Below are 25,572 nucleotides of genomic sequence, written 5' to 3'. Positions count from 1 at the left end.
ACAAAAAAAATATGCACAATCGATTGTCTCTACATTAACTAACATATTCCTCTCAATTGTACATGTTTTGCTTGCCTCGTTATGCCGTTATAACTACTTACATTTGATTCCCCCGTAATGTTTTGTCAGCCATCTTTGCTGAAGAAAGTCACCAGGGACAGGTGGCTCGGGTCATATTCGTCATTGGAACCACTCAATACGATTGGTCATATAAAAACCTTGGGACCCAAATGCATAATGAGTGCTCTAACTCCCATTTGTGGTGGTCTGGAGCAATGAAGCCGTGAACCTGGGTACCTCCCGCGGTGTAAGCTCGCAACTTTTAAAGGAGGAACCACTGTACACACAAACACACACTCAACCAGGCTTCCATGCTTGTCTCTGTGATGGACAGGCACAGAGGATTGTGGGATGGACATAATGTCACAGCTGCTGTCTGTTAGCCATGGCGTGAGGAAAAAGGAAAAAGCCAAAAATGGGCAGCACTCCAAGTGACAAGTTTCAAGGCACAGAGTTAATTTATTTACAACTTAGTTTGTTTATTTATACTCACAAATGTGTGTTTTTTATTACAGCTAGCTGTTCCTGATACACATGTAAGTCTCTACCCCCAGATCTAGCTAACACTCAATCATTGCTCGTAGACACACACAGATGCACACACACACTCACTCAAACGCACACGCACCCGCACACACAAAAAAACACATAAACACAAATTCTAAAAATAACATTTAGGATTACGAATGAATCTTCATCATTATTGGTACTTTTGTTAATGATTCGAGTCTAAGCCAATAAGATCTGCACATCTCTATCTACGGGGTTTTATGTGATGTTTATTTTCAGTGTTTAATATTTCAGTGTGCAATTGTCTATACCCAATTGTCTATACCCTCATATACTCTCATTCTATCTAGTGTACATGTGACAAACTCACTACAAACTCACTTCTCACCATGCACTAGATCTAACAGTCTCACGTCAGAATTATACGTTCATCCATGTTAGTAAACTCATATTTCGAAGTGTTTAAGGTTACGTTTAGGCATTAACTCCAAATTAAGGTTAGGGTTAAGTTTAGGTATTGACTCTGAAACAGAATTAGGGTGCTTAAGGTAAGGGTTAAGGTTTGGGATAGGCTTAAAACAAAAATAACTTTCTAATATTGGATTTGAACTTGCAACCTATGAGTCAGAGGCAGATGCTTAGCCCATCCACCATCCCCATCCAGCTAGCAAAACTGAAACCTACTTGAACGCAACCGTCCTCACTGTTCCCCCTAGTGCCGGTTTCCACTTCATCTCCTGACATCCTCAGACATGGATGGACATTGAATAGTATAGTATCACTGGTGTGATTGATGGGTGCCTGTACACTCTGACCCTGCTGCGCACACACACACACACACACACACACACACACACACACACACACACACACACACACACACACACACATCCCCTATCCCACCCGTTGTCCCCCCTACATCACACAGCTCAGGGCAATGTCCCTAAAGAGAATATCAGCCTGACACACCAAACGCACACACTTACACAAACACACACACAGATGTATACCGAATGCCTCGGGGTAACTGGCTGCAGGGTAAAAGACAGACAGGGCTCGGAATTACTCACAATAGGCGTCAGACTGTGTGTGTGTGTGTGTGTGTGTGTGTGTATGTGTGTGTATGTGTGTATGTGTGTGTGTGTATATGTGTGTGTGTGTGTGTGTGTGTGTGTGTGTGTGTGTGTATATGTGTTCCTTTGTTTGACTACCCCAGTGTTGGCATGTCACCAGTGTCCACTGAGCTCCGATCATGTTCACATCTACGTCCCCTGACAGTCTGTTTAGCATCAAGCCAACTGGAGACCACAGACAGCCTCCTTCACCAATGAGGATGCATATCACACTGCCATGGGAGGGGCAGGAGGGCCCAGGACTCAGCAGGCTAGTCTGTGAGGTTCCACTGCCATGTCGCACTGACCACAGACTTGAAATAGTAGCTGTATGGGGGGAGAACTTGTTTAGGAGCCAATACTGACTGCAGCTATTCATTAGCATTGTGTAGGTGTCCTCACCTCTAACGCGCATGATAAAATGCCGGTAGATCACAATACTGAGCTCGGTTTCAGATGTAAAATTCTGGCTAGGTCCAAGATTTAGCGTCTTTATTGTTGACACCCAATGTTCTTAAGACAATCAAATTATAGTAATAATCTAAATTATAAAATGTGTTGTTTGGATCCTGGATGCTGATTAGTTGATATGCAGGTGGGACAACAAATAATCCCATAATAGTTTTTTAAAATTGTATAACTGCCTTAATTTTGCCGGACCCCAGGAAGAGTAGCTGCTGCCTTGGCTATTGGGGATCCATAATAAATACAAAATACAAATGCCAACCCCTAGAAGCACTGAGCTAGGCTGAAATACTTGCATTTTGCAGCTGCCTTACTCAAGACTGCAAAAAAGAGACCATGTTTGTATGCGGCTTTATTAACTCAATGATTTTTTTTTACATTGTTTGCCAACTGATATGTGACTTGTATTAATGTCAAAATAACACGCAAAACAGGCTAAATATATACATACAGTACTGTTCAAAAGTTTGGGGTCACTTAGAAATGTCCTTGTTTTTGAAAGAAAAACAAAAAAATATGTCCATTAGAATAACATCAAATTAATCTGAAAAACAGTGTAGACATTGTTAATGTTGTAAATGACTATTGTAGCTGGAAACGGATGATTTTTAGTGGAATATCCACATAGGTGTACAGAGGCCCATTATCAGCAACCATCACTCCTGTGTTCCAATGGCACGTTGTGTTAGCTAATCCAAGTTTATCATTTTAAAAGGCTAATTGATCCTTAGAAAACCCTTTTGCAATTATGTTAGCACAGCTGAAAACTGTTGTTCTGATTAAAGAAGCAATAAAACTGGCCTTCTTTAGACTAGTTGAGTATCTGGAGCATCAGCATTTGTGGGTTCGATTACAGGCTCAAAATTTCCAGAAACAAATAACTTTCTTCTGAACCTTGTCAGTCTATTCTTGTTCTGAGAAATGAAGACAATTCCATGCGAGAAATTGCCAAGAAACTGAAGATCTCGTACAACGCTGTGTACTACTCCCTTCACAGACCAGCGCAAACTGGCTCTAACCAGAATAGAAAGAGGAGTGGGAGGCCCCGGTGTACAACTGAGCAAGAGGACTAGTACATTAGTGTCTAGTTTGAGAAACAGACGCCTCTCAAGTCCTCAACTGGCAGCTTCATTAATAGTACCCGCAAACCACAATGAAGAGAAAACAGTTTTCAGCTGTGCTAACATAATTGCAAAAGGGTTTTCTAATGATCAATTAGCCTTTTGATCGGTAGTGTATATTATAATAATAATTATATAAAATAATTTGTATTTTCTTTATTTTTATTTTAGCTCTGCCCTGAATGATGGATCGCTACTGATAATTTTACAAATGCGATCTCTCCCATGCCAGTAGGCTAGCCCAAGAATGAACATCAAACATGGAAACTGTAAACACTCAGAATTCCATTCATTCAAAGCCCTGTGGGTCCTGGTCAAAAGTAGTGCACTAAACAGCATAGGGTAGCACTTTATAATAGCCACGTAATAAAGTATTTACAAAGTATTAATACACGATGAAATTGTTTATTCATAATTTATTCATTATTAATCATAGGGCTGTTGCATATTACCGCCACACCGGCAGTCGTGAGTCATGACCGCAGTCAAATTCCACGTGACCTTTGAGTCCTGTTATGTACTCTGGACATGTGTTGGTTGTACCTAACCTGCTAACGACCTTCCGGTCGCTAATGGACTGGTACTCAGAACTCTATTTGTCTCTCTAACCCACAGGTGTCAAACTCATTCAAAGGAAGGCCGAGTGTCTGCGGGTTTTCACTCCTCCCTTGTACTTGATTGATTAATTAAGGTCAAAAATTAGTAAGGAACTCCCCACATCTGGTTATCTAGGGCTTAACTTCTTCGATATAGGGGGAGCTCTTTTAATTTTTGGATAAAAAAACGTTCCCGTTTTTAAACAAGATATTTTGTCACGAAAAGATGCTCGACTATGCATATAATTGACAGCTTTGGAAAGAAAACACTCTGACGTTTCCAAAACAGCAAATATATTATCTGTGAGTGCCACAGAACTGATGCTACAGGCGAAACCAAGATGAAACCCCAGATTTTGAAGGTGCTGTGTTCCAATGTCTCCTTATATGACTATGAATGCGCAAGGAATGAGCCTACACTTTCTGTCGTTTCCCCAAGGTGTCTGCAGCATTGTGACGTATTTGTAGGCATATCATTGGAAGATTGACCATAAGAGACTACATTTACCAGGTGCTCGCTTGGTGTCCTCCGTTGCAATTATTGCGTAATCTCCAGCTGCGTGTATTTTTCCATTTGCTTCAGAGGAGAAACTCAACTGCCACAAATGACTTATCATCGAATAGATATGTGAAAAACACCTTGAGGATTGATTCTAAACAACGTTTGCCATGTTTCTGTCGATATTATGGAGTTAATTTGGAAAAAAGTTTGGCGTTGTAATGACTGAATTTTCCGGGTTTTTTCTTAGCCAAACGTGATGAACAAAACGGAGCGATTTCTCCTACACAAATAATATTTTGGGAAAAACTGAACATTTGCTATCTAACAGAGTCTCCTCATTGAAAACATCCAAAGTTCTTCAAAGGTAAATTATTTTATTTGAATGCTTTTCTTGTTTTTGTGAAAATGTTGCCTGCTGAATGCTAGGCTTAATGCTATGCTAGCTATCAATACTCTTACACAAATGCTTGTGTAGCTATGGTTGAAAAGCATATTTTGAAAATCTGAGATGACAGTGTTGTTAACAAAAGGCTAAGCTTGTCAGCCAATATATTTATTTCATTTCATTTGCGATTTTCATGAATAGTTAACGTTGCGTTATGGTAATGAACTTGAGGCTATGATTACGCTCCCGGATACGGGATTGCTCGACGCAAGAAGTTAATTGAAAGGAAAAAACAACAACCTGCAGACACTAGGCCCTCCATGGAATGAGTTTGACACCCTGAGTGGAAAACATGGTCGCTGTGGATGTTGTTTCAACGCAAAACACAACGAAATGGACAGTGCTTTCTAAGGTGATGATTAGAGTTGAGGTCAGAAGTTTACATACACCTTAGCCATACATACAAACATAATTTATACTCAGTTTTTCACAATTCCTGACATTTATTCCTAGAAAAAAATCCCTCTTTAACGTCTGTTAGGATCACCACCTTTATTTTAAGATTGTGAAATGTCAGAATAATCCAAGATGGCGTAGCAGTCAGACGTCTTAGTTCTCGTCTTGTTGTGTCCCATGTTTATAACTTTTTAATATATTTTTTTCAGAATATATTTTCAGAATGCTCTCCTGCAACCCTCCTCACCCAATGTGGTGTGGATCTGCTTTTTTCTAAAGTATTATTTTTAACTTTGAACTGGAACCCCAACAGGAGCTAGCCAGCTAACTAGCTACTAGCTAGTAGTCAGCTAACCACTGCTAGCAGTCATCAGCTAACCTTTAGCTATGAAAACACTCGCCAGTTTGCACAACGCGATTCAAACCAGAGCATCCCGGACTTATTTTCTCTCCATATCCACGGATTCCTATCGCAAGCTCTGAACCTTTTTACCTGGATCATCGCCGCTAGCTAGCTGCAATCCGAATGGCTACTCCTGGCTAACGTCTCTGTCCCGAAGAAAGCACCAATTAGACGGGAGCTAGCCCAAGCTAGGCCCATCTCCCGGCTAGCTGAAGCGGTCCATCAGCCACTCCAGGGCTACATCCCTATTTTACCAGTTTGCCTGGACCCCTTTTACTACACAGAGCACTGCTTATTCATCACGACTGGACTACCGACGTAAAAAAAATGTTCAACATGTCCCTCCTTTGCGACGTCCCATGGATGCCCATCTCCTAGCCTGCTAGGCACGGCTCGCTAGCTGTCTAGAGCATTTTGGACTGTTAGCTGAAGAGATCCATTGGCCAATTTCTTGGGCCACTATACCTATTTTGCCAATTGGACTGGACCCCTTTACTACACGGAACCCTACTAATCCATCACGACTGGTCTGCCAACGCAACCGCACGAGGAGGCTCCACACGAGGATGAGGCTATAATACTTCTTCCGCCGTGACGTCCCTCTAATTTGCTAGCTTGCTAGCCCCGGCCCGCTAGCTGTCTGAATCGCCGTGTCTCTAGCCAGCCTAACTACTCACTGGACCCCTATGATAACTCGGCTACGCATGCCTCTCCCTAATGTCAATATGCCCTGTCCATTACTGTTCTGGTTAGTGACCTGCTGCTTTTACTCTCTGTTCCGAACGTACTAGACGACCAGTTCTTATAGCCTTTAGCCGTACCCTTATCCTACTCCTCCTCTCTTCCTCTGGTGATGTAGAGGTGCCTAGCTCCACTCCTATTCCCCAAATGCTCTCATTTGTTGACGTCTATAACCGTAAAAGCCTTGGTTTCATGCATGTTAACATTAGAAGCCTTCTCCCTAAGTTTGTTTTATTCACTACTTTAGCACACTCTGCCAACCCAAATGTCCTAGCCGTCTCTGAATCCTGGCTTAGGAATACCACCAAAAACCCTGAAATTTCCATCCCTAACTATAACATTTTCCAACAAGATAGAATTGCCAAAGGGGGCGGAGTTGCAATCTACTGCAGAGATTGCCTGCAAAGTTCTGCTTACTATCCAGGTCTGTACCCAAACAATTCAAGCTTCTATTTTTAAAAATCCAACTTTCCAGAAACAAGTCTCCCACCATTGCCGCTTGCTATAGACCACCCTCTGCCCCCAGCTGTGACCTGGACAACATTTGTGAATTGATTGCCCCCCATCTATCTTCAGAGCTTGTGCTGCTAGGTGACCTAAACTGGGACATGCTTAACACCCCGGCCATTCTACAATCTAAGCTAGATGCCCTCAATCTCATGCAAAATATCAATGAACCTACCACGTACAACCCCAAATCCGTAACCATGGGCATCCTCATAGATATCCTCCTGACCAACTTGCCCTCCAAATACACCTCTGCTGTCTTCAACCAAGATCTCAGCAATCACTGCCTGCATCCGTAATGGGTCTGCGGTCAAACAACCACCCCTCATCACTGTCAAACGCTCCCTAAATCACTTGAGTGAGCAGGCCTTTCTAAATTACCTGGCCCGGGTATCCTGGAAGGATATCACCCTCATCCCGTCAGTAGAGGATGCCTGGTTATTCTTTAAAAGTGCCATCCTCACCATCTTAAATAAGCATGCCCCATTAAAAAATGTAGAACCAGGAACAGCCCTTGGTTCACTCCAGACCTGACTGCCCTTGACCAGCACAAAAACATCCTGTGGCATACTGCATTAACATTGAATAGCCCCCGTTGAAATGCAACTTTTCAGGGAAGTTAGGAATCAATATACACAGGCAGTTAGGAAATCTAAGGCTGCCTTTATCAAACAGAAATTTGCATCCTGTCGCACAAACTCAAAAAGTTCTGGGACACTGTAAAGTCCATGGAGAATAAGAGCACCTCCTCCCAGCTGCCCACTGCACTGAGGCTAGGAAACAATGTCACCACCGATGAATCCAATATAATTGAGAATTTCAAGAAGCATTTTTCTACTGCTGGCTATGCTTTCCACCTGGCTACCCCTGCCACGGTCAACAGCCATGCACCCCCCCCCCCCCCCCCCACAGCAACTCGCCCAAGCCTCCCCATTTCTCCTTGACCCAGATCCAGATAGCTATTGTTCTGAAAGAGCTGCAAAATCTGGATCCCTACAAATCAGCTGGGCTAGACAAACTGGACCCTCTCTTTCTAAAACACCTACTACCTCTTCGACCTCTCTTTCGTATCATCTGAGATTCCCAAAGATTGGAAAACTACACGGCCATCCCCCTCTTCAAAGGAAGAGACACTCTAGAGCATGGGTGTCAAACTCTGGCCCGTGGGCCAAATTTGGCCCGCGGGGTAATTATATTTGGCCCGCGAGACAATACCAAATTATTACTAGAGCTGGCCCGCCGGTATTATACAGCGCATTCACCACTAATACTACGAATCCCATAATGCGCTGCTGTTTTCGCGCGCCAATCAGGACAGGACCCAGAAACGCTCTCTCCTCTGTGACAGTAGTCATAGCAACATAGACGCTACGACTGTCAGCGAGCTAACCCTTCCCAAAAATGGCGAAAAGAAAGGCAGAAAACAGGAGCTTTCTGGACAAGTGGGAGGCAGAATATCTGTTTACATATGTAAAAGACAAACCTGTTTGTCTTGTTTGTGGAGTCAACGTGGCTGTAAGTAAGGAGTACAACATTAGACGACACTATGAAACGAAACACCATGACAAATACAAGGACCTGGACATGACTCAAAGGAGCCAGAAAGTAGAGGAGATGAAAAGAAGTTTGGTTTCACAACAGAATATGTTTAAAAAAGCCACATCACAAAGCGAGGCTGCTGTAAAGGCTAGTTATATAGTGGCAGCAGAGATCGCAAAATCAGCCCGGCCCTTTAGTGAGGGAGAGTTCATGAAAAAGTTCATGATGAAGGTTTGTGACCTCGTATGCCCAGAGAAAAAACAAGCATTTTCAAACGTGAGCCTGAGCAGGAACACAGTAGCTGATCGCACATGTGATCTTGCCACCAATCTGTATGACCAGCTGATGGAAAAGGGAAAAGATTTTGTTGTGTTCTCCCTCGCTGTGGATGAGAGCTGCGACGCATCTGATACTGCTCAGCTGTCAGTCTTCATCCGTGGAGTAGAATCAAATCTGTGTGTTACGGAGGAGCTATTAGGATTCAAATCAATGCATGGCACAACCACAGGAAAGGAAATCGTTGAGGAGGTTTCCAAATGTGTAACTGAAATAAAGCTGCCGTGGGATAAACTCGTTGGATTAACGACAGATGGTGCGCCAGCGATGTGCGGTAAAAAGAGTGGACTGGTGGGCATGGTTCGGGAGAAGATGCGGGAAGAGAACTGTGCAGGTGAGCTAACTGTTTACCACTGCATCATACATCAGGAAGCACTGTGTGCCAAAGCCCTAAAGATGGAACATGTTATGACCACAGTAACACAGGTAGTTAACTTTATAAGAGCCAAAGGTCTAAATCACCGCCAGTTTAAATCTTTTCTGGAGGAGTGTGGTTCGGAATACGCAGACGTGCCGTATCACACAGAGGTGAGATGGCTAAGCAGAGGAAAAGTACTGAACAGATGTTTCGAGCTGCGTGAGGAAATATGTCAATTCCTGGAAACCAAAGGGAAGGATACAGCAGAGCTCCGGGAGCAAAAGTTCCTGTGTGAGCTGGCCTTTCTCTGTGACATCTCGAGCCATCTCGATGCGCTGAACCTGCAGCTTCAGGGGCGGGGGCGCATCATCACAGACATGTACGCTGCAGTGAGGGCCTTCAAAACTAAACTGTGCCTGTGGGAGAATCAGATGCTGCAAGGAAACCCTTGCCATTTTCCCTGCTGCCAATCCATAAAAGCGCAGATCTCTACCGCCGTGTTCCCATGCGCACAGTTTGCTGAAAAACTCAGTGTTCTCGCCGCTGAGTTTAGCCGGCGATTTGCCGACTTCGATGCCCAGAAATGCAAGTTTGAACTGCTTAGTAATCCCTTCGCAGTTGATGTGGAAAATGCACCAACCAACATCCAAATGGAGCTGATTGAACTCCAGTGCAACGACACGCTGAAGTCAAAGTATGATGCTGTGGGCGCCGCACAGTTTCCACGGTTCATCCCTGACACAATGCCTCAGCTCCGCACCCAAGCTGCTCAGATGCTCTCCATGTTCGGCAGCACTTATCTATGCGAGCAACTTTTCTCCTCAATGAAGATGACCAAAACAACTCACAGGAGACGTCTGACTGATGAACATCTTCGCTCGATACTGAGGATTTCTTCAGCTCAGAGCTTGAGTCCAGACATTGATGAACTAGCATCCAAGAAGAGATGCCAGGTATCTGGCTTGGGCACATCAGATTAGACCAGTGTGCAATAATTAACGTTTTCTTTATGCACTTTTTCTTGCTACAAGGCATGGGCTTGAATGGTTGATTGATTTATTATCATTTTATTTGTAAAATTATTAGCCAGTGGAAAAAGTTTATTTTGGTATTTAAATCAGAAGGCTGCAAATAGAAAAGAGGCATACAATTTTTATTTAAATTTTATTTATTTAATAAATTAATGCCATTGATGTGTTTTTTCATTTGAAATTCGATTTTGAATGTCTCCACTATTAAATTATATATTGTATGGTAATAAGCGATGCTTGTTCCATATTCAATGTTAAAGCAAAACTTGTTTGGGTCCATATTAAAAGGTTAATTTGTTCAATGTTGGCCCGTGACTTTGTTCAGGTTTTACATTTTGGCCCACTGGGTATTTGAGTTTGACACCCCTGCTCTAGACCCACACTGCTACAGAACTTTGTCTATCCTACTCTGCCTTTCTAAGGTCTTCGAAAGTCAAGTAAACAAACAGAACACCGACCATTTCGAATCCCACCGCACCTTCTCCACTATGCAATCTGGTTTCTGAGCTGGTCATGGGTGCACCTCAGTCACGCTCAAGGTCCTAAACGATATCATAACCGCCATCGATAAGAGACATTACTGTGCAGCCGTATTCATTGACCTGGCCAAGGCTTTCGACTCTGTCAAACACCACATTCTCATCGGCAGACTAATCAGCCTTGGTTTCTCAAATGACTGCCTCGCCTGGTTCACCAACTACTTCTCTGATAGAGTTCAGTGTGTCAAATCAGAGGGCCTGCTGTCCGGACCTCTGGCAGTCTCTCTGGGGGTGCCACAGGGTTCAACTCTCGGGCCCACTCTCTTCTCTGTATACATCAATGATGTCGCTCTTGCTGCTGGTGAACCTCTGATCCACCTATACGCCGATGACACCATTCTGTAAACTTCTGGCCCTCCTTTGGACACTGTGTTACCTATGTCCAAATGAGCTTCAGTGCCACACAACACTCCTCCCGTGGCCTACAACTGCTCTTAAATGCAAATAAAACGAAATGCATGCTCTTCAACCGATTGCTGCCTGCACCTGCTCGCCCGTCGAGCATCCCTACTCTGAATGGTTCTGACTTAGAATATGTGGACAATTACAAATACCTAGATGTCTGGTTAGACTGTAAACTATCTTTCCAGACTCACATTATGCATCTCCAATACAACATTTTAATCTAGAATCGGCTTCCAATTTCACAACAAAGCATCCTTCACTCATGCTGCCAAACATACCCTCGTAAAACTGACCACCCTATCAATCCTCGATTTCAGCGATGTCATTTACAAAATAGCCTCCAACACTCTACTCAACAAGCTGGATGAAATCTATCACATTGCCATCCGTGTTGTCACCAAAGCCCCATACTACCCACCATCTCACCACTGCGACCTGTACACTCTCGTTGGCTGGCCCTCGCTTCATACTCATCACCAAACCCACTGGCTCCAGTTCATCTAAAAGTATTTGCTAGGTAAAGCCCCGCCTTATCTCAGCTCACTGGCCACCATAGCAGCACCCACCCATAGCACGCGCTCAGCTGGTATATTTCACTGTTCACCCCCAAAGCCAATTCCTCCTTTGGCCGCCTTTCCTTCCAGTACTCTGCTGCCAATGACTAGAACGAACTGCAAAAATCACTGAAGCTGGAGGCTCATATCTCCCTCACTAGCTTTAAGCACCAGCTGTCAGAGCAGCTCACAGATCACTGCACCTGTACATAGCCCGTCTGTAAATAGCCCATCCAACTACCTCATCCCATACTGTATTTATTTATTTATCTTGCTCTTTATGTTGCTTTATTTATCTTTTCACCCCAGTATCTCTACTTGCACATTCATCTTTGCACATCTATCACTCCAGTGTTCAATTGCTATATTATAATTACTTCGCCACCATGGCCTATTTATTGCCTTACCTCCCTTATCTTACCTCATTTGCACACACTGCATATATACTTTTTTTGCTGTATGTTTGTTAATTCCATGTGTAACTCTGTTTTGTTGTATGTGTCGAACTGTTTTGCTTTATCTTGGCCACATCGCAGTTGTAAATGAGAACTTGGTTTCAACTAGCCTACCTGGTTAAATAACCTCTTACTTCTACCCCCTCCTTTTTTGAAAATTCTGTTAAAAATCGCGCAACTTTTCAGCGTCCTGCTACTCATGCCAGGAATATAGTATATGCATATGATTCGTATGTGTGGATAGAAAACACTCTGAAGTTTATAAAACTGGTTAAATCACGGCTGTGACTATAACAGATCGTGTGTTTCATTGAAAAACGCAAGAAAAACTGCTCTCTGAAAGCAAAAAATAATTTCCATAAGTCACTTCCACCAGTTGTTAAAAGAGAACAGAATTTAATGGGAATATGCCTGCAATTCATACAAATTCCGCACGATGGCGCCATTGTCCTAATTTTCAATTGAATTAATTGTTGGAAAATCCATCTATCTGACCTCCATTTTCCCAGTCTTCACCCGGATGCAGTTGAGGGAGATATCAGATGGCATTGTTTTTGAAGTGAAGACCTATTGAAGAGACATCGCCCTGTAATCATTTTGATAGATTATAAACGTTTACTAATACCTAAAGTTGGATTACAAAAGGATTTCGAAGTGTTTTGTGAAAGTTTATCGTCGACTTTTTTAATTTTAAAAAATTACGCAGCGTTTAAAAACGATGATTTTTTTCTGAATGACACAACTTCCATACAAAGCTATTTTGGGTATATATGGACCGATTTAAACGAAAAAAAGACCCAATAGTGATGTTTATGGGGCATATAGGAGTGCCAAGAAAGAAGCTCGTCTAAGGTAATGAATGTTTTATATTTTATTTCTGCGTTTTGGGTAGCGCCGGCTATCGCAAAATCTGTTGTTTACGTGTCGAGCTGGCATTTTGGGGGGTGCATGCTATCAGATAATAGCTTCTGATGCTTTCGCCGAAAAGCATTTTAAAAATCTGACTTGCTGGCTAGGTTCACAACGAGTGTAGCTTTAATTCAATACCCTGCTTGTGAATTTTGATCAAAGATTGAGTTGTAACGAGTACATTTAGCATTTAGCGTAGCGCATTTGCATTTCCAGGGGCATACTTGGGACGTCTGCGTGTCAAGTATTCTCAAGAAGATAAAGATTAAATAAAAAAATTGTAGTGGGAATTTTTTTTTTTTTAGCTTTCATTTCTTTCATCACATTCCCAGTGGGTCAGAAGTTTACATACACTCAGTTAGTATTTGGTAGCATTGCCTTTAAGTTGTTTAACTTGTTATGGCTGCAATCCCCAAATCGGGATAAGTGTCCTCAACATCCGCTGAATAGCATAGTGCTACATACACTAAATATTACCAGAAATATGTATATTCATGAAATCACAAGTGCAATATAGGAAAACACAGCTCGGTCTTTTGTTAATCCACCTGTCGTGTCAAACTATGCTTTACAGTGAAAGCAATCCAAGCGTTTGTGTAAGTTTATCGATCGCACGATAAAACATTAAGTACACTTAGCATCGGATAGCTCGATCACGAAAATCAGAAAAGCAATCAAATTAATCGTTTACCTTTGATGATCTTCGGATGTTTTCACTCAAGAGACTCCCAGTTACACAACAAATGTTCGTTTGTTCCATAAAAATGATTTTTTATATCCAAAATACCTCCGTTTGTTTGTCGCGTTATATTCAGAAATCCACAGGAAATAGCGGTCATGACAACGCAGACGAAAATTCCAAATAGTTTCCATAATGTCCACAGAAACATGTCAAACGTTTTTTATAATCAATCCTCAGGTTGTTTTTAAAATATATAATCAATAATATATCAACCGCTAATGTCTTTCACAGTAGGAGAGGGGAAAACAATGGCTGTCCAAATTCTTTTGCGCAAGCAAAACTCATGTGACCACTTGACGCAATGTTATCGTTCTGGCTCATTTTTCTAAATAAAAGCCTGAAACTATGTCTGAAGACTGTTGACACCTTGTAGAAGCGATAGAAAAAGGAATCTGGTTCATATCCCTTTAAATCCAGCAAAGGGAGGCTATGGAAAAATATAAACCACTTAATGTTTTTATTTTCCTCAGGGTTTCGCCTGCAACATCAGTTCTGTTATACTCACAGACAATATTTTGACAGTTTTGGAAACTTTAGAGTGTTTTTCTATCAAATACTAATAATAATATGCATATATTAGCAACTAAGACTGAGGAGCTGGCCATTTACAATGGGCACCTTTTCGTCCAAGCTACTCAATACTGCCCCTGCAGCCATATGAAGTTAACTTGTGTCAAACATTTCAGGTAGCCATCCACAAGCTTCCCTCAATAAGTTGGGTGAATTTTGGTCCATTCCTCCTGACAATGCTGGTGGAACTGAGGCAGGTTCTTAGGCCTACTTGCTCGCACACGCTTTTCAGTTCTACCCACTAATTTTCTATAGGATTGAGGTCAGGGCTTTGTGATGGCCACTCCAATACCTTGACTTTGTTGTCCTTAAACCATTTGGAAACAACTTTGGAATTATGCTTGTTGTCATTATCCATTTGGAAGACCTATTTGCGACCAAGCTTTAACTTCCTGACTGATGTCTTGAGATGTTGATTCAATATATCCACATAATTTTCATACCTCATGATGCCATCAATTTTGTGAAGTTTACCAGTCCCTCCTGCAGCAAAGCACCTCAAAACATTATGCTGCCACCCCCGTGCTTCATGGATGGGATGGTGTTCTTCGACCAAACAGTTCTATTTTTGTTTTATCAGACCAGAGGACATTTCTCTAAAAAGTACACTGTTTTCCTCATGTGCAGTTGCAAACTGTAGTCTGGCTTTTTTATGGCGGTTTTGGAGCAGTGGCTTCTTCCTTGCTGAGCAACCTTTCAGGTTATGTCGATATAGGACTCATTTTTACTGTGGATATAGATACTTTTGTACCTGTTTCCTCCAGCATCTTTCACAGGGTCCTTTGCTGTTGTTCTGGGATTGATTTGCACTTTTTGCACCAAAGTACGTTCATCTCTAGTAGACAGAATGCGTCTCCTTCCTAAGCGATATGACAGCTGCGTGTTCCCATGGTGTTTATACTTCCATACTATTATTTGTACAGATAATTATAATTGGTCTAGTCTATACTGCAAATTTAACAAATTCTAGTATTCGCCTTTGAATGTCGACTGTATTATTATGCAGACTGGATTGATTTGTGCTACGCTCCTTGTGCTATGCTTCAGAGTCTGGGAGAGAACGTATAGGCCTAGGCGATGATGTTGGTTCATTGATTGTGCAGGTAGGGCCTCTTACAGAGTTAACTTCTCATGACTCGCAAACCTGCATGCGGGAGCGTAACGTAGCCTCAAACTAATTAGCATAAGGCAGCGGATATAAATCTTCCTAGAAAATCTTCCTATTCATGGAATTCACAAATTAAATATATTGAGACAAAGCTTAGCCTTTTTTTAATCACACTGTCATCTCAGATTTTCAAAATATACTTTACAGCCAAAGCTAGACAAGCATTTGTGTAAGTTTATCATGGCATAATGCTATGGCTAGGCTCTGCTACCAGCAGGCAACATTTTCTCGAAAATAAGAAAAGCAATCAAATTAAATCCTTTACCTTTGATGAGCTTCGGATGTTTTCACTCACGAGACTCCCAGTTAGATAGCAAATGTTCCTTTTTTCCAAAAATATTATTTTTGTAGGCGAAATAGCTCCGTTTGTTCTTCACGTTTGGCTGAGAAATCGACCGGAAAATGCAGTCACTACAACGCCAAACTTTTTTCCAAATTAGCTCCATAATATCGACAGAAACATGCCAAACGTTGTTTAGAATCAATCCTCAAGGTGTTTTCCACATATCTATTCGATAAAATATCCGTCGGGACAATTGGTTTCTCATAAGAAGCGATTGGAAAAATGGCTACTTGTGTACTTTACGCAAGATTTTCTGCCGGAGCCGTCATGTGACCACTTGCTAAATGTGGTCCCTTACGGCTATTCTTCAACATAAATGCGTAAAAAGACGTCACAATGCTGTAGACACCTTGGGGAATACGTAGAAAGCGTAAGCTCATTCGTAGCTCATTCACAGGCATATAAGGAGTCATTGGCATGCAGGGCTTTCAAAAATGGGGCACTTCCTGGTTGGATTTTTATCTGGGTTTCGCCTGTAACATCAGTTCTGTTGCACTCACAGACAATATCTTTGCAGTTTTGGAAACGTCAGAGTGTTTTCCATCCAAAGTTGTCAATTATATGCATAGTCGAGCATCTTGTCGTGACAAAATATCCCGTTTAAAACGGGAACCTTTTTTATCCAAAAATGAAAATACTGCCCCCTAGTTATAAAACGTTATCCTACAATTATAGTGAATTTGTATTTGACTTTGAATAGCTTAGGGCGTTTTTTATATTTTCATAATTAATAGGCTGACAATACCATTAGCTACATGATATCTCTCCACCGTGCATTTCCATCTCCTCCTCTCTCTCCTTCATTCCTTTCTCAAGAACGCAGAGAGAAGCAGTTGTGTAAAGTAACAAAGTAGAAATGCTATGTTACTGTACTTAAGTAGTTTTTTGGGGTATCTGTACTGTACTTTACTATTTCTATTTTTAGAACTTTTAGTTTTACTTCACTACATTTTCAAATGAAAATGTATACTTTCACCTTGATACTTTATTTTTAATTTTTAATTTAACTAGGCAAATCAGTTAAGAACAAATTCTTATTTACAATGACCCGGAGGACTCTGGGTCAATCGGGCCTTTGACCGCCAAGCCTTCGTTACTCGCTACAAAATCAAATCAATCTGAAGCTGAAAAAAAATATGAATAATGTTGGAAAGAATATGCAAGGTCGGCAAGTCGGCTCACTCATGGGTGAACTTGTTTTGCAAGGCAGCAGGCGACGACATGCAAGCAAAGTTGATCCAATCCACATCAGTTTGGGGATAATCTAAGGGTCCTAAAGTGTAAACCCCACCCACGAGAGCCAGTTACTTACAAAATAGTCATCCACTCTGCAGCACTTTTCCCAAGAATGTCCAAAATCGCTACCACTACCACCACCACCTCCTGATGAGGACGAACACCCCTGGCCGTATCTAAAATAAACGTTTTATTTTCTCAGAATGAAGGATTCATCCTAGCAAATGAAATGTTGGTTATGTTTACCTAAAGTTCAAGAAATACCAGCATTCAAGAACTCGCCGTCGAATCTAAAAAAAACACATTGAGGTAAGTCTACTGTTAGCTTGCCAGCTAGCTGGAATAAATTTAGCATGCTAGCTAATGATACTTATACTAGCATGCTAGCTAAAATGAGCTAACCTAGCTAGGTAGGTCACATTTGCTAATGCAACAAGCAGTTTTAGTTTATGCTAGCTAATCCTATACTTAAATAGTTCCATTGCTAGTAGCTGGCTAAAATGTGCCCGGATTCAGAAATTTTGTTAGCTAATGCAATCTAACTAAACTAACATGAGCTAACTAGCTAAAGTTTTAGCAAGCATAAACTAGCTAGCTTGCTAGTTTGCGAATCTGGGCACATTTTAGTCAGCTAATGTTAGTATAGCTAAATACCTTTTCTCTAAACACCGCTGTCAAGCTAGCTAGCTAATGTTAGCTTTCGAATTTTAGCTAACACCCACTAGCTTAGCTAGTTAGCAAGACAATATCTTACTTGTGTTAGTTGAGAAAGTTGTTATTCTTACCTAGATAATTACTGTAGACTTAATTAAATGGTGTTCACAAACTCTCACTTATCTAATGTTATTTAGTGACGGTAGCTAAGTAACAGTCTTTCTGATTTCTTTCTTTTCCTTTTCTTAATTAATATATCAGAGTACACCATCTTAAGAAATATGGAGAACTGGCTGTAAACACTTTGAAGAGAAAACATGCCCCTCAGACTCCCTCCACAATCAAGCAGAGAACATTACTGGGGACAGTGTCCCAAAAATCCATCGATAAAGCTGTGGTGAAGTATGTGGTCCAAGGGCTCCAATCTTTCACTGTTGTAGAACAAGAACCGTTCAGAGGGTTTGTCCAGGCTTGAGCATAACTCAAAGATCATATCATTGCCGACACTGCGCTCCAGGATAGATGAAGCCTCAAAAGAAATGAAGAAGAAGGTGACTGAGGCCATGAAGTGGTGACCACTTTGCCACCACCACCGACTGCTGGTCTGCAAGAAGACGGAGCTTAATTGGTGTTACAGCCCATTGGCTAGACCCTGACAGTTTGGCAGAAGCTTGCACACCTTTGATGTGCTGGCAGGTGCCCTAAATTACATCTATTCTAAGTTTGAAATCCAGGGTAAGATTGTAAGAACTACAACAGACAACTTCTTGTAAGCTTTTTTTTTCTTCCAACTATCAACTTGCTGATAACAAAACTTAACTGAATCAAGTTGTCCCTGAAGTAATGTAAGCCTCTGGTGGATGTGCTACAATTTATACTTAAGAAACGCTTCAGCCATATGTTTCAAAACCCTGAGCTGATCGCAGCTGCAATCCTTCTCCCCTAATTCACAAATTCACAACAGAATGGTTAATGAACAATATGTTATTATTCATAAACAACTGTGTATAGTGTACATTTTGACACTTCAAAGATTTGAGAACCACCCATGTAAACTACAATCCTGACTTTGTGGTTCATTCCAATGGGTACAGTAGTCTACTTAGCCCTGTTTTTTGGTTTATATAGATGGTGGATGGGGATGGATTAATGTAGTCTCTCAAAAATATAACTGCATGATTTCCATTGTCATCTCCCTGGAATGGACTACATCAAAATTTCATCCCTAACTATAACAGCTTCCAAAAAGATAGAACTGCCAAATCGGGCAAAGTTGCAATCTACTGCAGAGAGAGCCTGCAGTTCTGTCATACTATCCAGGTCTGTGCCCAAACAATTCGAGCTTCTACTTTTAAAAATCCAACTTTCCAGAAACAAGTTTCTCACCGCTGCCGCTTGTTATAGACCCCTTCCAGCCCCCAGCTGTGCCCTGGACACCATATGTGAATTGATTGCCCCCCATCTATCTTCAGAGCTTGTACTGTTAGGTGACCTAAACTGGGATATGCTTAACACCCTGGCAGTCCTACAATCTAAGCTAGATGCCCTCAATCTCACACAAATTATTAAGGAATTTACCAGGTACAACACTTAATCCGTAATCATGGGCACCCTCTTAGATGTCATCCTGAACAACTTGCCCTCTAAATACACCTCTGCTGTCTTCAACCAGGATCTCAACGATCACTGCCTCATTGCCTGCGTGCATGATGGGTCCGCGGTCAAACGACCACCCCTCATCACTGTCAAACGCTCAATTAAACACTTCAGCGAGCAGGCCTTTCTAATCAGGTATCCGGGTATCCTGGAAGGATATTGACCTCATCCCGTCAGTAGAGGACGCCTGGTTTCTCTTTAAAAGTGCTTTCCTCACCATCTTAAATAAGTATGTCCCATTCAAAAAAACTTAGAACTAAGAACAGATTTAACCCTTCGTTCACCCCAGACTTGACTGCCCTTGACCAGCACAAAAACCTCCTGTGGAGTTCTGCATTAGCATCAAATAGCCCCCGCAATATGCAAATTTTCAGGGGAGTCAGGAACCAATATTCTCAGTCAGTTAGGGAAGCACCAATTCCAAAATGTTTTGGGACATTGTAAAGGCCATGGAGAATAAGAGCACCCCCTGCCAGCTACCCACTGCACTGAGGCTAGGAAACAATGTCACCACCGATAAATGTATGATAATCGATCATTTTAATATGTATTTTTCTACGGCACTATTTGCTTTCCACTTGGCTACCCCTATCCCGGCCAACAGCTCAGCACCCCCCCCCCCATTACCCAAATCTAGACAGCTGCTGTTCTGAAAGAGCTGCATAATCTGGATCCCTACAAATCAGCTGGGCTAGACAATCTGTACCCTCTCTTTCTAAAATTATCTGCCGAAATTGTTGCAACCCCTATTACTAGCCTGTTCAACCTCTCTTTTGTTTCCTCTGAGATCCCCAAAGACTGGAAAGCTGCCGCGGTCATCCCCCTCTTCAAGTTGGGAGACACTCTAAACCCAAACTGTTATAGACATATATCCATTCTGCCCTGCCTTTCTAAAACCTCCGAAAGCCAAGTTAAACAGATCACTGACCATTTCGAATCCCACCGTACCTTCTCCACTATGCAATCTGGTTTCTGAGCTGGTCATGGGTCAAGGTCCTAAACGCTCAAGGTCCTAAACGATATCATAACCTCCATCGACAAAAGACAGTACTGTGCAGCCGTCTTCATCGACGTGGCCAAGGCTTTTGATTCTGTCAATCACCACATTCTTATCGGTAGACTCAATAGCCTTGGTTTCTCAAAAGCCTATGATGTATGGATTCCAAGAGAAACTGTGATATTGAATTATTGTTTTGTACCGAAAGCTTACTTACTCTTGTACAATGTTTCCCTACTGTTCTTTACTTCTGCCGCTGTAATGATAAGATAACCTATCATACAGTTATTTTTCTCTGTCTGCTCAAAGGACTAGCATTTGCTGTTTGTTTCTCTGCAGGTCACCTCTCTCCATGGAAGACCTCCAAACAGGTAAAACTATGTGTGTGTGTGTGTGTGTGTGTGTGTGTGTGTGTGTGTGTGTGTGTGTGTGTGTGTCTCTGTCTCTGTCTGTCTCAATCTGTATCTTTCTCTCTCTCTCTCTCTCTCTCTCTCTCTCTCTCTCTCTGTCTCTCTCTCTCTCTCTCTCTCTCTCTCTCTCTCTCTCTATGTCTCTCTCTCTCTCTCTGTCTCTCTCTATGTCTCTATTTCTCTCCCCCTGTCTGTCTCTCTCTCTCATTTCAATTCAATTACAGGGTTTTATTGGCATGGGAAACGTGTTTGCATTGCCAAAGCAAGTGAAATAGATAAAAAACAAACGTTAAATAAACAATACAAAAATGTACAGTAAACATTACACTCACAAAAGTTCAAAAATAATAAAGACATTCCAAAGGTCTTATTATTTGCAAATAAATAAAGTACAAAAGTACAAAAGGGGAACTATTTAAACATAAATATGGGTTGTATTTGCAGTGGTGTTTGATCTTCACTGGTTGCCCTTTTCTTGTGGCAACAGGTCATAAATCTGGCTGCTGTGATGGCACACTGTGGTGTTTCAAGTAATAGCTATGGGAGTTTATCAAAATTGGGTTTGTGGATCCCCTATCTGAGAAATATCTGAAGGAAATATGTGTCTCTAATATGGACATAGATTTGGCAGGAGGTTAGGAAGTGCAGCTCAGTTTCCAACTCATTTTGTGGGCAGTGTGCATAGTCAAAGTCAAAGCTTTCCTGAAGTTTTGGTCAGTCACATTGGTCAGGTTTTGTGCCACTGTGTACTCTCTGTTTAGTGCTAAATAGCATTCTAGTTTGCTCAGTTTTATTGTTGATTCTTTACAACGTGTCAAGGTATTATATATTTTATTTTCCCATGCTTTGGTTGGGTATAATTGTATTGCTGTCCTGGGGCTCTGTGGGGTCTGTTTGTGTTTATAAGCAGAGCCCCAGGACCAGCTTGCTTAAGGGACTCTTCTCCAGGTGCATCTCTCTGTAGGTGATGGCTTTGTTATGGAAGGTTTGGGAATCACTTCCTTTTAATTGGTTGTAGAATTCAACGGCTCTTTTCTGGATTTTAATAATTAGCGGGTATCGGCCTAATTCTGCTCTGCATGCGTTATTTGGTGTTTTATGTTGTACACTGGATATTTTTGCAGAATTCTGCATGCAGTCTCAATTTGGTGATTGTCCCATTTTGTGAATTCTTGTTTGGTGAGCAGACCCCAGACCTTACAACCATAAAGGGCAATGTTTGTAACGGATAACTATAACTGATAACTGATTCTAATTGGTATATTGAATTATATGTTCCTTTTGATGGCATAGAAGGCCCTTCTTGCCTTGTATCTCAGATCGTTCATAGCTTTGTGGAAGTTACCTGTGGCGCTGATGTTTAGTCCGAGGTATGTATAGTTGTTTCTGTGCTCTAGGGCAAGGGTGTCTAGAATTTGTGGTTCTGGCAACTGGAACTTTTTTGGAACACAATTATTTTAGTCTTACTGAGATTTACTGTCAATCAATCAATCAAATGTACAGTTTGAAGTCTGAAGTTTACATACATCTTAGCCAAATACATTTAAACTCCGTTTTTCACAATTCCTGACATTTAATCCTTGTAAAAATTCCCTGTCTTAGGTCAGTTAGGATCAGCACTTTATTTTAAGAATGCGAAATGTCAGAATAATAGGAGAGAGAATGATATATTTCAGCTTTTATTTTTTTCATCACATTCCCAGTCGGCCAGAAGTTTACATACTGAATTAGTATTTGGTAGTATTGCCTTTAAATTGTTTAACTTGGGTCAAATGTTTTGGGTAGCCTTCCACAAGCTTCCCACAATAAGTTGGGTGAATTTTGGCCCATTCCTCCTGACAGAGCTGGTGTAACTGAGTCAGGTTTGTAAGGCCTCCTTGCTCGCACATGCTTTTCAGTTCTGCCCACAAATATTCAATATGATTGAGGTCAGGGCTTTGTGATGGCCACTCCAATACCTTGACTTTGTTGTCCTTAAGCAATGTTGCCACAACTTTGGAAGTATGCTTAAGGTCATTGTCCATTTGGAAGACCCATTTGCGACCAAGCTTTAACTTCTTATGGCTGCAGGGGTAGTATTGAGTAGCTTGGATGAAAGGTTCCCAGAGGTGCCCTACTCCTCAGTCTCAGTTGCTAATATATGCATATTATTATTAGTATTGGATAAAAAACACTATGAAGTTTCTAAAACTGTTTGAATGATGTATGTGAGTATAACAGAACTCATGTGGCAAGCAAAAACCTAAGAAGAAATCCAAACAGGAAGTGAGAAATCAACCCTATTGAATTTACATTGGGATATGAATGAAGTTGCACTTCCTAGGGCTTACAAAAGCAACTACTTGGACATAAATAACGGACATTATCAAACAAATCAAGCATTTATTGTGGAACTGCGATTCCTGGGAGTGCATTCTGATGAAGATCATCAAAGGTAAGGGAATGTTTATCATGTAATTTCTGGTATCTGTTGACTCCAACATGGCGGCTAATTTGATTCATTTTCTGAGCGCCGCCTCAGATTATTGCATGGTTTGCTTTTTCCGTAAAGTTTTTTTAAAATCTGACACAGCGGTTGCATTAAGGAGAGGTATATCTATAATTCCATGTGTATCATCTACATTTATGATGAGTATTTCTGTTGAATCGATGTGGCTATGCAAAATCACTGGATGTTTTTGGAACTAGTGAACGTAATGCTCCAATGTAAATTCAGATTTTTTTACTTTATCAACAAAACATACATGTATTGTGTAACATGAAGTCCTATGAGTGTCATCTGATGAAGATCATCAAAGGTTAGTGATTCATTTTATCTCTATTTGTGCTTTTTGTCACTGTTTTTCTGTGGCTTGGTGGTGACCTAACTTCATCGTTTGTGGTGCTTTCGCCGTAAAGCCTAATGTATGTTTGAGGAATTTTAATTATGAGATTACTGTTGTTTTGAATTTGGCGCCCTGTACTTTCACTGGCTGTTGTCATATCATCCCGTTAATGGGATTGCAGCTAAGAAGTTTTAACTTAACTGTTATCTTAAGATGTTGCTTCAATATATCCGCATATTTTTCCTTCCCTCATGAAGCCATCTATTTTGTGAAGTGCACCATTCCCTCCTGCAGCAAATCACCCCCACAACATGATGCTGCCACCCCTGTGCTTCACGGTTGGGATGGTGTCCTTCGGCTTGCAAGTCTCCTCCTTTTTCCTACAAACATAACAATGGACGGTATGGCCAAACAGTTCTATTTTTGTTTCGTCAGACCAAAGGACATTTCACCAAAAAGTATGATCGTTGTCCCCATGTGCAGTTGCAAACCGTAGTCTGGCTTTTTTATGGCAGTTTTGGAGCAGTGGCTTCTTCCTTACTGAGCGGCTTTTCAGGTTATGTCGATATAGGACTCGTTTCACTGTGGATATAGATACTTTTGTACCTGTTTCCTCCAGCATCTTCACAAGGTCCTTTGCTGTTGTTCTGGGATTGATTTGCACTTTTCGCAACAAAGTACATTAATCTCTAGGAGACCGAACGCGTCTCTTTCCTGAGCGGTATAACGGCTGCGTGGTCCCATGGTGTTTATACATTCGTACTATTGTTTGTACAGATAAACATGGTACCTTCAGGCGTTTGGAAATTGCTCCCGAGGATGAACCAGACTTGTGGAGGTCTACCATTTTTTAATCTTTGGTCTTTGCTGATTTATTTTGATTTTCCCATGATGTCAAGCAAAGAGGCGCTGAGTTTGAAGTTAGGCCTTGAAATACATCCACAGGTACACCTCCAATTCATTACAATGATGTCAATTAGCCTCTAATGATGTCAAGAAGCTTCTAAATCCATGACATAATTTTCTGGAATTCTCCAAGCTGTTTAAAGGCACAGTCAACTAATTGTATGTAAACTTCTGACCTACTGGAATTGTGATACATTAGTGAAATAATCTGTCTGTAAATTATTGGGGTAAAAATAACTTGTGTCATGCACAAAGTAGATGTCCTAACCGACTTGCCAAAACTATAGTTTGTTAACAAGAAATTTGTGGCGTGGTTGAAAAACAAGTTTTAATGACTCTAACCTAAGTGTATGTAAACTTCTGACTTCAACTCTATTTATAAAGCCATTTTTACATCATCCAACGTCACAAAGTGCTACACAGAAACCCAGCCTAAAACCCCAAAGAGAGAGAGAGAGAGAAACAGACAGACAGACAGACAGACAGACAGACAGACAGACAGACAGACAGACAGATAGATAGATAGATAGATAGATAGATAGATAGATAGATAGATAGATAAGGTAGCATGTCTGGTGAACAGGTCAGGGTTCCATAGCCACAGGCACAACAGTTGAAACTGACCAGGTGGACTGGGGACAGCAAGGAGTCATCAGTCCAGGTAGTCCTGAGGCATGGTCCCAGGGCTAAGGTCCTCCGGGAGGGGAGATAGAGAATTAGAGGGAGCGTACTTAAATTCACAAATGACTCCAGATAAGACAGGAGAATTACACCAGATAAACTACAAACTATTGCAGCATAGACACTGGAGGCTGAGACAGGAGGGGTCAGGAGACACTGTGGCCAATCCAATGATACCCTGGGACAGGGCCAACCAGTGACCTCACGCAATTTGCCAAAGCACAGCCCCTATACCACGAGAGGGATATCCACAAACCACCAATTTACTACACTGAGACAAGGCTGAGTATAGTCCACGAAGATCTCACCCACTGCACGAACCCGAACTGTCAGGGCCCAGATCTGACACAATCTGTGCAGAAGATCTAGGTGCTGCTGTAGGCCCTCCTAGGTTGGGTAC

General features: G+C 41.6%; 1 protein-coding gene across 1 annotated transcript in view; it reads left to right on the top strand.

Annotated features, from left to right (window-relative positions):
* LOC139367878 (membrane-associated guanylate kinase, WW and PDZ domain-containing protein 2-like) overlaps positions 1–25,572 on the top strand; it is a 291,127-nt gene that overhangs the window by 213,303 nt on the left and 52,252 nt on the right. Inside the window, 1 exon segment of the mRNA XM_071106232.1 lies at positions 20,690–20,721. Coding sequence (XP_070962333.1) covers positions 20,690–20,721 — 32 coding nt within the window.

The sequence above is a fragment of the Oncorhynchus clarkii genome, chromosome 2, assembly GCF_045791955.1.
Source record: "Oncorhynchus clarkii lewisi isolate Uvic-CL-2024 chromosome 2, UVic_Ocla_1.0, whole genome shotgun sequence".
Lineage (NCBI taxonomy): Eukaryota > Metazoa > Chordata > Actinopteri > Salmoniformes > Salmonidae > Oncorhynchus > Oncorhynchus clarkii.
Note: the sequence above shows the minus strand (reverse complement) of the source record. Positions and strands in the feature narration are given on the sequence as shown.